The sequence below is a fragment of the Fundulus heteroclitus genome, chromosome 1, assembly GCF_011125445.2.
Source record: "Fundulus heteroclitus isolate FHET01 chromosome 1, MU-UCD_Fhet_4.1, whole genome shotgun sequence".
Lineage (NCBI taxonomy): Eukaryota > Metazoa > Chordata > Actinopteri > Cyprinodontiformes > Fundulidae > Fundulus > Fundulus heteroclitus.
Window position 1 is genome coordinate 35583541 of NC_046361.1, and position 12412 is coordinate 35595952.

Sequence of the window (12412 nt, forward strand, 5' to 3'; positions counted from 1 at the left end):
TACAGTGAGTTTCGAAAAAAAAAAAAAAAAATCTGACACCATATTATATGTAAAAATAAATTAGTAAATTTTCAATATGCCATTAACGGAGCAAACATTTTTAATATGTAAACATAGATAACTATTCTCTAATTTGCCGTTAAAATAAATAAAAAAAAAAATTAAGAATGTAATTTTTTCTGTCACGTGACTGTCGTTTCTTTTTTCTTCTTCTTCTTTTCTTTCTTTTATGGTAGGGGGGGTGCTGCCGTGCACGCGCTCTATCGAACACCCCCCCTTCCCTTCCCTCCCCTCCCGCGAGACAGAGAGTGGCACAGCGCACGCGCCTCAGAACTCAACAGCTGCACGCAGTGAGGAGGACTCGCCAAGTAGAACAAATATGATTCACATTCAAACAATTGATTAGGTGAGCCGTCCACCGCCAGCGCAGAGAGAGGGAGGGAGAGGCGCTGCGTGAAATGAAGAAGCTACCCGACACACAAACAGCGGCAGCCCAAAAAAAAAAAAGAAAAAGAAAAGCAGCGTGGCGGCTCACTCCTTCCTTTTCGCTAGTAGTATATCACTATAGTTAATACTAATCCGGAAATTCTGACTTGGTAGGTATTGTTTTGGTGAGTTTCTGCAGTTTGCTCGCAGTCGAGAATAGCCGACAAAAAAAAAGAAAAAGAAGCAACAACCAAAAAAAAAGCAAAGCGTGGGGATTGTTTTCCTAACAGTTTGTGTTGTGCCTTTAAAAAAAAAAAAAAAAAACAACAAATGACTTTAACACGACGAGTTGATGAATTATGTCGGTGACCTTAGCGTGTTGTGGTCGAGTTTTTGGGAACAAACGGTTTAATGTTGCCATGACATAAGCGTTGCCGTCGCTTCGTCGTGTTTGGACTGAGTTCTTTTTATTTTGTTTTAATATGTTGTTGTTTTGTTGATTTTTAAAGCTAGGGCAGCGACCTTCTTTAAAAAAAAAAGAAGCGTGAAACAAAACGGTTTGGCTTTCCAATCAACTCCTCGTGTCGGGTTTATAATGCACATATAGGAGCGTAATAGCCGGTCTGTTAGGATAAAAGCTGTTTTTGTTTAAACTGTAAAAGTTAACTGCTACTTGTAGCATCCCCCCCTCCCTCCATCGCGACTCGATAAACGTTGAGGGTCCCCCCCTTTTCTTTTTTTTTTTTACTTTAACCACTTGAATAACAAGGTGAGTAACAGGAACACAAAGCATGCGTGTACTTAAAAAAAAAAAGCAGAAGAAACTAACAAAACGTTCAAGGTCCTCCTTGTTACCGAAAGTGTAGTCATAGGTCAACAGAATAAACTGGCACAGTCAAATTCATAATGTATATAAAACTAGAGATTTAGTTTGGGTGTGATCTTAATCACATGGTCAGGATTTTCCTGTTTACCTGTTTTCCAAATTTCCTCTTTTTAAAATAGTTGTTGATTTTTTGCCGTAAGCTCATACAATGAGTAAATCTGGCAGAAACAATGAAACACTTAGACCTATTTTTCATTCTAAAAGTGTTTTTTAAATAAGTTAGTTAGTCTTGACTAAAATGTAATTTAGCTTATTTTTTTTAACAATTGAATGATTTGTTGCTATTTTGGTCGAGTTGTGGTCTCCTAATGATATATTTCACACAAACTTGGATTGAAGTTTTATTTTACAATGTTAAAGAGGCACAGATTTAACTTTTAAGTGGAAACAACCCTTTTTGGATTTGTTTTTTTTTGGTATATCCTAAAAATAAAATGTGCATTGAATGCAAAATCTGAAGTTAGCATTCAAGTTAGCATTTATCATAAGAACGGTTGGTCAGATCAAAACAAAAGTGCCTATTAATTGTAATTCTGTAACATTTCCCAGCAAATAGAATAAAATATCCTTGATACCAATAGGAATTTAAACTTAAGAAATAATAATAATAAACTCTCTGAATAGCATTTCTCATAAACTGTCAAATAGGAAGTGAAAAAATGTGACAAAATTGTAGATTACATAAAAAGTATGAAGCAGTCAGGTCTTTGTTTTCCACAGCTCAGTTTCAGTTGAAGCCCCCTTCGCTTCAGACTTGTCTCCCATTTGGACTTCAGGTGTATAAATGTTTCAATTAGACAGCTTTGTTGGGTTTTTCTTTGCGACACTGAGCTTCTTATCTGTCGTTTTCCACCATTAAAAACAAAATAGTTGTCTTCAGAAGAAGCGAAAGCTAATCCTGTGCACCCATTGCATTTAGCATTTGGCTGCCTCCTTGGTTTTCTGCTCTTTGGAACAACCTTCATACTTGGCAGCATTTCGAAGAAACATTGAAATTGCTTAAGATGCGTTTTCTCTCTCTCTTGCCTTGTGGCGTTATCTGAGGAATCTGTAACTGACAAACAGGAGAAAAAGGGGGGGGGGGGGGATATCAACACCTATGTCAACTAGTGAAATGCTTATTTAGAAAATGCACCAGGTTATTGGGGACTGGGGCGTTAAATGTTGTGAAACCCATCCGAAAGTTATTTATTTGTTCATTTTGATTAAAAGATTTTACCTGGTTGATCCAGTTATTCCACAAATCAACCGATCAAAGTAGTAATAGAAACTGGTTGCTACACTAGAACTCCATTGTACATCCTGAGTCAGAAAATGGGTGTGTGTGTTTTTTTTTATAATAGAAAAAAATCATGTAAGCATTTAACGTCAAAAGAGCTGCAATTAAAGAGGATTAAAACAGTAGGACACTTTAAGACAATAGGCTTTTCTCAGGAAAAAGGAGAATAAGCTGGTGGTGAATATTAATTTTTGTTAGTTTTGTTCCCCTTCAGCAGTAGTTGGTATCGACACAGCTAAACATATTGGTTACACAAACATAATTGCTTTTATAGCCTGAAATTGAGGCCGTGCTTTCTCTGGCGTCGAGTCTTTCGGCTTAGCGCGGTTCCTAGTGTAGTTTTCAGAATGTAAAGTTATTCTGGTGCGAGGTTCTGTCACACAACAGAACATTTAGCTTTTATCAGCGCTCTGTACGCAGAGGAAATGAGTCGTCTGTGTAGCTGATTGCCTAAAACTGATACATTTCCTGTTTCGCTATTAAAAAGGTCGTCCTGTGTATTTAGAGCTGATTATCGGTCACCTATGTGTAATATCTTGCCAGTCCCGTTTTTGACACTAATCAAACCTTCCATTCTTTCTCAGGCTCCTCTTCTTCCGGAACGTGCGCTCAACCTCGGAGAGAAAATGCCAACCCACTCCCTGCTGCCCTTTGTGGACACCCCAGACGGGCTCCTGCAGGACATCCCTATTAGTAACAACGCGGGCGTCCCGGCGCCCGGCGGCAGCATGACGCCGCAGGGCGCCTGCGTGGCCAAGGCCGGCTCGCAGCCCGACGACGGCGCGCAGCTTTCCTGCATGTTCTGCGACCAGGCCTTCGCCGACCCGGAGGAGCTCGGGCCGCACGTGCTCCGCCATCACCCCACCACCTTCTACGAGCCCACGGTGCTGCGGGTCGACGCGGAGTTCAGGATCCCCGGGGAGAGGTCCCGGCCCAAAGCCGGCGCCCTCCCCGCCCCGAAGGAGGAGGCGCCCAGCTGCATCGTGTGCGGGCAGGTGGCGCAGGACGCCGGCGAGCTGGAGGCCCACATGAGGAAGCACAAGGACTACTTCACGTACTGCTGCAGCGTCTGCGGGCGGCGCTTCCGCGAGTCCTGGTTCCTGAAGAACCACATGAAGATGCACGTGAAACCGGGACCCAAGAGCAAAGCCGCCCTGGACCAGGAGGCCCCCTTCACCGTCAACGGCGTCACCCAGGAGCCGCCCGCCGAGCCCGTCCTCTCTCTCTACGAGATGTGCATGGTCTGCGGGTTTTTCTTCCCCGACCGCCACAGTCTGGCAGAACACAGCAAGGTCCACAACCGAGAGGCGGAGCCAGGCAGAGATGAAGCCGCTGCCGAACCCCTCGCCAAACAGGAAGCGTTTTTAGGTAGCCTCAACCTTCGGCCCGCCTCTGCCAGCGAGCGTTTAAACGACGCGAGATCATCCAAGTGGGTTCCCCAGCTGGATCCCTTTACCACCTACCAGGCCTGGCAGCTCGCCACCAAGGGCAAGATCGCGGTCGGTCCCAACAACACCAAAGACATTGGCCAGGAGCTCAGCACAGACAACGAGGACTGCGGCTCCGACAAGGAGGAGACGGGTGCGGCGTGGTCGGAGGGCCAGGCGGACAGAGCCGGGAAAGAGGCGCGCTCCCAGCAGCAGCAGGCCGCCGCAGAGGCCTCCAACCCGCCGCGGAGGTCGCTCATGCAGAAACACAAGGACAAGGAGAGGCCGACCACATGCGAGGAGTGTCAGAAAACCTTCAGGACCTATCACCAGCTGGTCCTCCACTCCAGGATCCACAAGCGGGAGCGAGGCGGGCAGGACAGCCCGACGTCTGCTGACGGGAGGCCGGCGAGGGCGGCCCCCGCCGAGCCGGCGGAGGATGGACAGGAGGAGGCTTTAGAGGAACACTTAGTTTCAGGTAAATCTGGAGCTCTGCTCAGGCTGCTGCTGCTGAGAGCTCCACCTGCTGACCACATCTGTAACTACACGCCAAGTTTTATTGGTTTGTCATTTACTTCACCCCCTTTTACTGTTTATTTTTCAGGCGAAGATGGTCTCGAACGATCGAAATTCAGATCCAAAGAATGCAATTATTGTCGCAAATCATTCCGGTCCAGTTATTACCTCACAGTCCACATGAGGACTCACACAGGTATAAAAATATGTCCCTTTTCATCTTATCTGCCACCTTTTTACGTTGCATTGCAGTAGCATACATTCACCTTTTTAATGTTCTCCAAAGTCTCTCCACATGACAACCACACACCTCTGAAAGAATGAGGTTTTATTAGAATTGCCAACCAAAATCAGCACATAATTAATGAAGAGGATGATACTGATGCATGGTTCTAAAAGTCTTTCTACAAACGAAAATCTGAGGCGCGTAGGACTTTGTGGAACCCCCTTTTGGTGCAGGTACCCCCGCTGGTCTGCGTATGACACATCTGTGTCCTGATCCAGATGTTTTTTGCACAACAGCTCAGAACTGACGGCCGGCGTCTACAAACAGCTATTTGTCTGCGGTCGTCCGACTGGAAGGGGAACCTTTTGTAGCCTCTCACTGGTAATCTAGGATTTAGCTGCATGTAGGTCAGTATGTAGGTCAGCACGTCTTTCCGTTACCTCAGACTGCTTTTCCTGTCCTTGCTGCAGGAAATGCGTCTCCCCTGAATGGGGCTCACGGGTGGTAACGCGCGTGGCATTTTAAGATCTTATATCTCATATTGCCAGAGCGCAGGTACAATCCAAAGTACTACGGAGGACGTTTTTATCTTTCTACGAGGCCCGCTCATTTAGGATGGCCAGATTTGTAAAGAGCACGACGGATAGTTGTCCGACCTGAGCCATGGGTCTCTGCAGCTCCCCCAGAGCTACCGTGGCCCTCTTGGCATCTCGTTTCAGATAGATGCTCTCCTTTCTGTTTCCCGTGTCTCGATAAGTCTGCAGTTGTGTGATAGTCTTCCCATTTTTAGTCGATGGACGGAACAGGGCCCCGAATGAGACGTTCCCACCTTGGGGTGTTGTGTCTGAACTAATCGAGCCTTAATTCTCTCCATAACGTTCTCCTGAACTTTCGCAGGCCTTTACAGCTGGATTTATCCTGTGAATAAATGAAACTCTGACAGAATACCCGCTGATTAGGTAACACAAAGGCAGTTATTTGCACTGGATTTTATTTAAGGGCAGCAAAGTAAAGGGACAGGATGTAAATGTATGACAGACTTGTTGAAAGTTCATTTATAAAAAAAGAGAACGAAGACCATGCATCACTTTTCTACCACTTGTCAGTTATGTGCCTTTTTTTCTGTTGGTCTTCTACATGAAATCCTAACAGCATCTAAATTTGTGGCAAAATCAGAGAAAGTTGGAGTGATATAAACACCTAAGCAAGGCAACGTAAACGTGTGAGTTTACAAATCATGAGCCTCGAGCATCAAAGCTAAAACCACCCAATTTGCATGTTTTTTCCAGGTGAGAAACCTTACAAGTGCGCTTATTGCAACTACGCGGCCGCTCAGAAGACTTCACTAAAATATCACTATGATCGTCGGCACAAAGACAAACCCTACGTGGAGATCTCCAGTCGATCTGTGCCTTCGCTGCCCTCGCCAGATGGCCTCCCCGCCCCGAGCAGACCTAAGCTCTGGGACTCAGAAGCAGATAGAAAACCCGAGGGTCGGGTCGCCGTCTTGGACAGCAAACCGGACGAGCGCGTTGAGCAAGTAATGCCGACGCCCAGCGACCTGCAGGCGGGCCGTCCAGCAGCGGTCGACCTGAAGGAGGAGGAGGACGGGGACTCGGCGGCGCCGCTGAATCTGTCCTTGAAGGCGTCCGTTTCAGCGGCCGCCGCTTCAGAAACCAGATGTGCGGTAACGCCGACTTCCTGTTCGCTGTGCGCGTATAAAACCCTTTACCCCGAGGTGCTCGCCATGCACAAAAGGTTGCTGCACAAAGACAAACCGCAGAGCGCCAAAAAGAACGAGGGCGGCGGCAACGTGAAGCCGAGACGTCACACGGGCTGCCCCCCGGCTCTGGACGGCAAAGATGTGGCCCCGTTCCAGACGGCGGACCGACCCCACCCTCGCCGGACCAAGTCTCCACCGCCACAGCCCCCCAGACCTCACGACGGGCCTCCTGTCGGCGCGCCCCATGCCCAGAAGCGCTCCCCGGTCCCCGCAGCACGGCAGGACGCCGCCACGGGCCTCGCAGCGCCACCGGCAGAACGCCGACCCCCATCCCAGCCAGGAGGCCTCCAGGTACACAGAGGTGGTGAGGAAGACCGTCTCAGGCGGGAAGAGCGCCGCCGACAGGACGGCGCCTCTGGACCGGCCGCCCGTCGCCGACAGGAGCTACCAGGCGAGGAGCGGGACCGTTTGGCACCCCGACGCTGCTCGCCTCTGCCTGTCCAGCAGGTTCGGGGGCCTCCCCCAAATGGACTTCGGCGACCCGTCCGGCAAGAGAATGAAGTTTTCCGTCCCGTCGAGCAGGGAGGTAGAAACTGGCGAGAAGATGTCTTTCAGAGCGCCGCCGGTGGACGGGCCCAACAGACCGCCGGTCCAAGGGCGGAGCGCGAAACCCGCGTCCCAGGGGCCGGGTCCGTCCTCTGCGTCTGAGGCTCTGTGTCCAATAAAAACCGGGTCGGCCCCTCTGGGAGGAGGTTTGGAGTCGGACTGGAGCATGATGAGCTTTCTGCACTACTCACCCAGCGAGCTGGCGTCCCTGTACCACAGCGCCCCGGCCAACCCCAGCCACGCAGGGGCGGCCAACGCCAGAGCCGGTACGTATGAGGTCTGCTCGTTAAGCGGGGGGAAGGCCCGCTTTGATTGGCGTCTAAACTAGACTTCAGTATGTATGGATGTTTCAGGCACTGAGCTATATTATACACTGGAGTGCTAATCACCGGCTGTTAGAACGAGTCGCTTTGAAGCCACCGGCCGCCATATTGGTACTCCCTATTTTCCTCCAGTAACTAGGGAATATGTGCGCTACAGCACATGTTACAGAATTACAATTAATACAGTACTATCAAGTACTGAGAAATTCATGTGCTGATATATTTTGCATTTTATATATATATATATATATATATATATATATATATATATATATATATATATATATATATATATATATATATATATATATATATATATATATATATATATATTTATATATATTTATATATATATTTATATATATATATATTTATATATATATATATTTATATATATATATATATTACACACACGTGTATATATATATATATATATATATATATATATATATATATATATATATATATACGTGTGTGTATCTCAAGTTTTTTTTTTTTTTTTTTTTATATGAATAACATGTAAAATATTTCAGCACCTAATTTCCTAGTAGTTAATACTGTTAGTACACCCACTCACTGTAGAATTACCTATGAAACGTTTTCACTCAGCCAGAAAACTGCTTGTTGTTGCAACCAAATCCTATGGGATTCTGTGAGAGTAGGGAGTAGCAAGATGGCGGCCAGTGACTTCAGTTTTTCGGCAAACTCAGCACTCCAGTGTATTATATAGCTCAGTGGTTTCAGGATGTTTCAGTAAATGTACGCTGTTGTTGCTCAGGGCCCAGAACGCTGCTGTACCAGCCCTTACCGGGCCTCCCCAACCTGCAGTGGAGGGATTCCTCGGCGGCGTTCCCAAATCAGCGCTACGGCACCACCGACAAGAGCTCCTGAAGTAACGAGCGCCAAGGTAAACCACTGGAGAACACGTGGAGTAACATTCACCAGAGTTTAGTTTGAACTTTAAACCCCCTTTTTTTTTTTTTTTTTTTTTTTTTTTCGTCTTTCACTGGCTTGAAATGTGTGATCCCCGATTTTTCATTTTGTTCCCTCTTTTCTAGACGTAAACAGAGCTGCTACCTTATTTTGGAGAACTTTATGGAAAATGTATTTAATTTCTGGATTGAAAAAAAGACAAAAAAAAAAAAAACAGAGACTATGCTCAGACTGTGCCTTTGCTGTCCTTTAATTTAATGTAGATTCAATGGAGGAAAATGTGCGGCGGATTGGAAAATTCAAGGGTTGAAAATTTCATTATAGACTTATTTTCTTGTCCAGACGGGATAAGCACACTGGTATGTCTCCACTTGGTGTACACTGGGATATTGCTGTCAACTGAAATATTTATCCGGACTCATTCTACCCACACTAATGTTCAAATACGGGGCTGTTTATCTGAGAACAGGAGCAGTGTGTAGACTTGGCTGCGCCTGAGACGGGCTTTTTCGCTCCGTTCCCCTTCAGGCAACAGTTCCACAATCTTTAGTTGTTTTTTTTTTTCCCCCTTCCAACACACCGGAGAGGGAGAAGTTGGATGGCCTCGGTCCATTAGTTTACACGCAGGCCCCGGCAATGGATTCCTCCGGATGCTCTACCTCATGCTGCTCTCTGTACGCCGAGCCGTTTTCAAAGCTGCTGCAGCCGTGAGGAGGACTGCAGAAGTCTGCAAACATCACGCACACTGTGACACAACTACACCTACATTTTGCTTGTGGATTAACTGTTCCAAACAAAACAAACAAAAAAAAAAAACTTTATTAGATTTTGTTTTTGTTGAAATGCTCCATTTCAACTGCTAGTCCCTCAGACCCATCAGCTGCAAACCGTGGTGATGAAGCGGCCGTGCCTTGGTCGTTTGGGTCGGCACACGTTTCAGCTCCGGAGCGAGCAGAGGGTGGAGAGTTTTTTGCCGTTTTTTTCCGTGTGCCGTTTTTTTTTTTTTTCCGTATGCAGCCTGGGAAGCACAGCGGCCTGAAATCGGCCGATTTTGATGAAATGAACTGTGAAGAAAAAGAGTCTCTCAGGTTAACTCGCTTTCACGATGCTCGGCCCGTCGTTTTGTGTTTCTGTCGCATTGAAACCCCTCAGATAGCTCAGGGGTTTTGTATTCGGCTTGCATGTAAACTTAATGTAAAAATTATACTGTTGTTTTGGAAATTGTACGAGATTTCAGTAATAAAAGTAAGAGGCAAAGAACTCGTCAAGGTGTTTCTCTTGTCTGGCCTTTTATTTCTTCCCCTCAGCAGTTTTTGAGCTTTGCCTTCGTTCCATGAAAGGATAAGGATGTTGTTGTTTTTTTTTAATCCAAACCAATCATTTTCATCTCAAACTGGTGCAAATCAGGAAATTAGAAGAACATCAAAATGTTAACTCATTGTAGTAATTCAACTGAAACTTGGGAGATTATTTTCAGCCTTTTGTCTTCCCTTTGATGGCTTACTGCTAATTAAACCCACAATTCGTTTTCTCAGGAAGTTTGATTATTAGACCAATAAAAAGGCTGTTTAATACGGACGTGTCGTGGCTTACAGAATCTTTGTGAAAACTGCTGACTTGGCGGTTGTCCTGCAGGTCCTTGGCGTGAGCCACAAGACAAACGATCCAGTTTGCTGAAAGTTGAGTGGAAGGAAAACGCTGGTAGACTCCAGCAGCGGGGAGATCTGCAGCAGATCTGTGCACAGATTAAGGCTGAAAGAAAAAGCATATCGATAAAATAGAAATCATTGATGATCAACATTTTAAGTGCTGGCCTGGCCATTTTATGCTGTCGCTTAGCAACCTGTTTTTAGATGCAGAACTCACAAACACTGAATTCAAACTCAACCCTTCAACCAACCTTTTTACCAAAACTTCAAGTTTAAAAAAAAAAAAGATGAGAATGCCTGCTCTCTGAACTCTTTGAAGGGGGCAGGGCTTGGTGACGTAATGTTCCTGGGTCTGCGTTGTGATTGGTTGGGAGGATGTAATATTAACCTGCATGGCTAGAATGCAAAAAGAAGGAAAACTGTTATGCTATTGAACTTTTTATTGACCTTATTTTTCCTATAATTGATATATGTCAATTGATCGATATATATTGCTATTGAATTATCGTCCAGCCCTAATATCAATTCAATTAAGTTTTATTTATATAGTGCCAATTCATTAAACATGTCATCTCAAGGCTCTTTCCAAAGTCAAATTCAATCAAGGTCAGAAAGTTTCTTCTCTAAGGAAACCCAGCAGGTTGCATCAAGTCTCTCCAAGCAGCATTCACTCCTCCTGAAAGAGCGTAGAGCCACAGTGGACAGTCGTCTGCATTGCTGATGGCTTTACAGCAATCCCTTATACTGAGCATGCATGAAGTGACAGTGGAGAGGAAAACTCCCCTTTAACAGGGAGGAAAACCTCCAGCAGAACCAGAACCAGGCTCAGTGTGAACGCTCATCTGCCTCGACCCACTGGGGCTTAGAGAAGACAGAGCAGAGACACAGAAAGCACAGAAGCACACATTGACCCAGGAGTACTTTCTATGTTATATAGTAATAGCGGATTATCTGCCTCCACTGAATGATGTTTTTCACTTGAGCCCAAAGTCAACAGAGCATCTACCAAGAACATTTAGAGATCTTCACTTCTGCTCATGAGCTTTATGGGGATGCTGATTTTATTTTCCAGCAGGATGTGGTATCTGCTTACGCTGGTTTAACACGTGGTGGCAGAGTGGTTAGAGCAGTGCGCTTGCATCCTGAGAAGGCAGCGAGCATTCGGTTTGAAGCCCGCAGACTGCCACTATGGGTCCCTGAGCAAGGCCCGCAGCTCCAGATTGCTCCCAGAGCGCTGTAAAAGCTGCTCCCTAACGGGTGGCTTAAATGCTGAAGGAGCCTCAACCAAGTGCTGAAAAAATATATTGCCCAGCACATGACCATACTTTATAGATTAGATACATATTTTTCATTAAACATGTGTTTTTTAATAGCAGTTATCAGAAATCAACTCTTGACAAATATGACTGTATGCTGTAATACTATAAATGAGTTTTAACATTTAATCCCACAGGTTAGAACCAAAACTGACTGTAGGAACTATTTGTCTGACCTGGTTAAATAAAATAAATGGATGGATGTCCTTTTTTGGCCCAGGAAGTTGTCTGGCTCCCCATGACCAACAGCATAGAGTTGGCCCATGGCTAGACGGATGTCTTGGTTTCTTTACAGGACCTGACTTCTGAACTGGAAGATGATAATTTCAGCATTTGTCTGCAAATGTTTGGTTTTGGTATTTTTGTTAGGTTTGTAAATATATATATATATATATATATATATATATATATATATATATATATATATATGTATATGTGTTTTTCCATTTTTATCAATCAAGGCAAGGTGATGCTCCTGAAGAATAATCGTCCTGGAATGAATCCATGGAGCTGGACTGCATCTTGATTATTAAACTCATTCCTGCCAAATAAGAAACCGCCTGGTTCTGTATTGTTTTGCTCTCATCGGTTTATTGTAGTTTTCCTGGTAAAATAATGATTAATGGATAAGTTCTGACTTTTCCTACACTGGTTCAACTTGTTGAATTGCAGTTTTTCACGTTTTTTTTTTGTCTCCAATTGACGCTAAGCTTTACTTTCTCACTTTGGCCACCAGAGGGCAGTGTTTCTTTAGTCTAGATTGTTGCCTCGGGTGATTTCTGTCTTTGAGCAGAGTAAAGAGATTGTTGCAGTGCAGCTGGATTGTTGTTAAACCCTACAGAGTAACTTCGCTTAGAGTGGAATCAAAGAGCACCGAGGCTAAATGAATTACGGGAGCCTTTATACTGAATGCACATTTACATACAATACATATGTCTGCCTTTACATTGAAAAGTAGATTCTTTTGCTAGAGAATGAACTGAAAACTGCAGAGGTTACGGCTACGTCTGAGCGCCAGTGTCGCATGTGTGTTCTCCATCACTTCTTAAATGTATCAGAGCAGCACAGCAGGAATATATGATCTTTATTTATTGAGTGGCTA

The 12412-nt window shown here is 45.0% G+C and overlaps 1 protein-coding gene across 1 annotated transcript; it reads left to right on the forward strand.

Annotated features, from left to right (window-relative positions):
• Window positions 1-304: 304 nt before the first annotated feature.
• On the forward strand, window positions 305-9617 carry znf217 (zinc finger protein 217). The gene is given in 6 exon segments (XM_036141810.1): window positions 305-596; window positions 3176-4496; window positions 4623-4730; window positions 6050-6783; window positions 6785-7355; window positions 8191-9617. Coding segments are annotated over 5 exon segments (2805 nt in total). The 5' UTR covers window positions 305-596; window positions 3176-3217; the 3' UTR covers window positions 8304-9617.
• Window positions 9618-12412: the final 2795 nt, after the last annotated feature.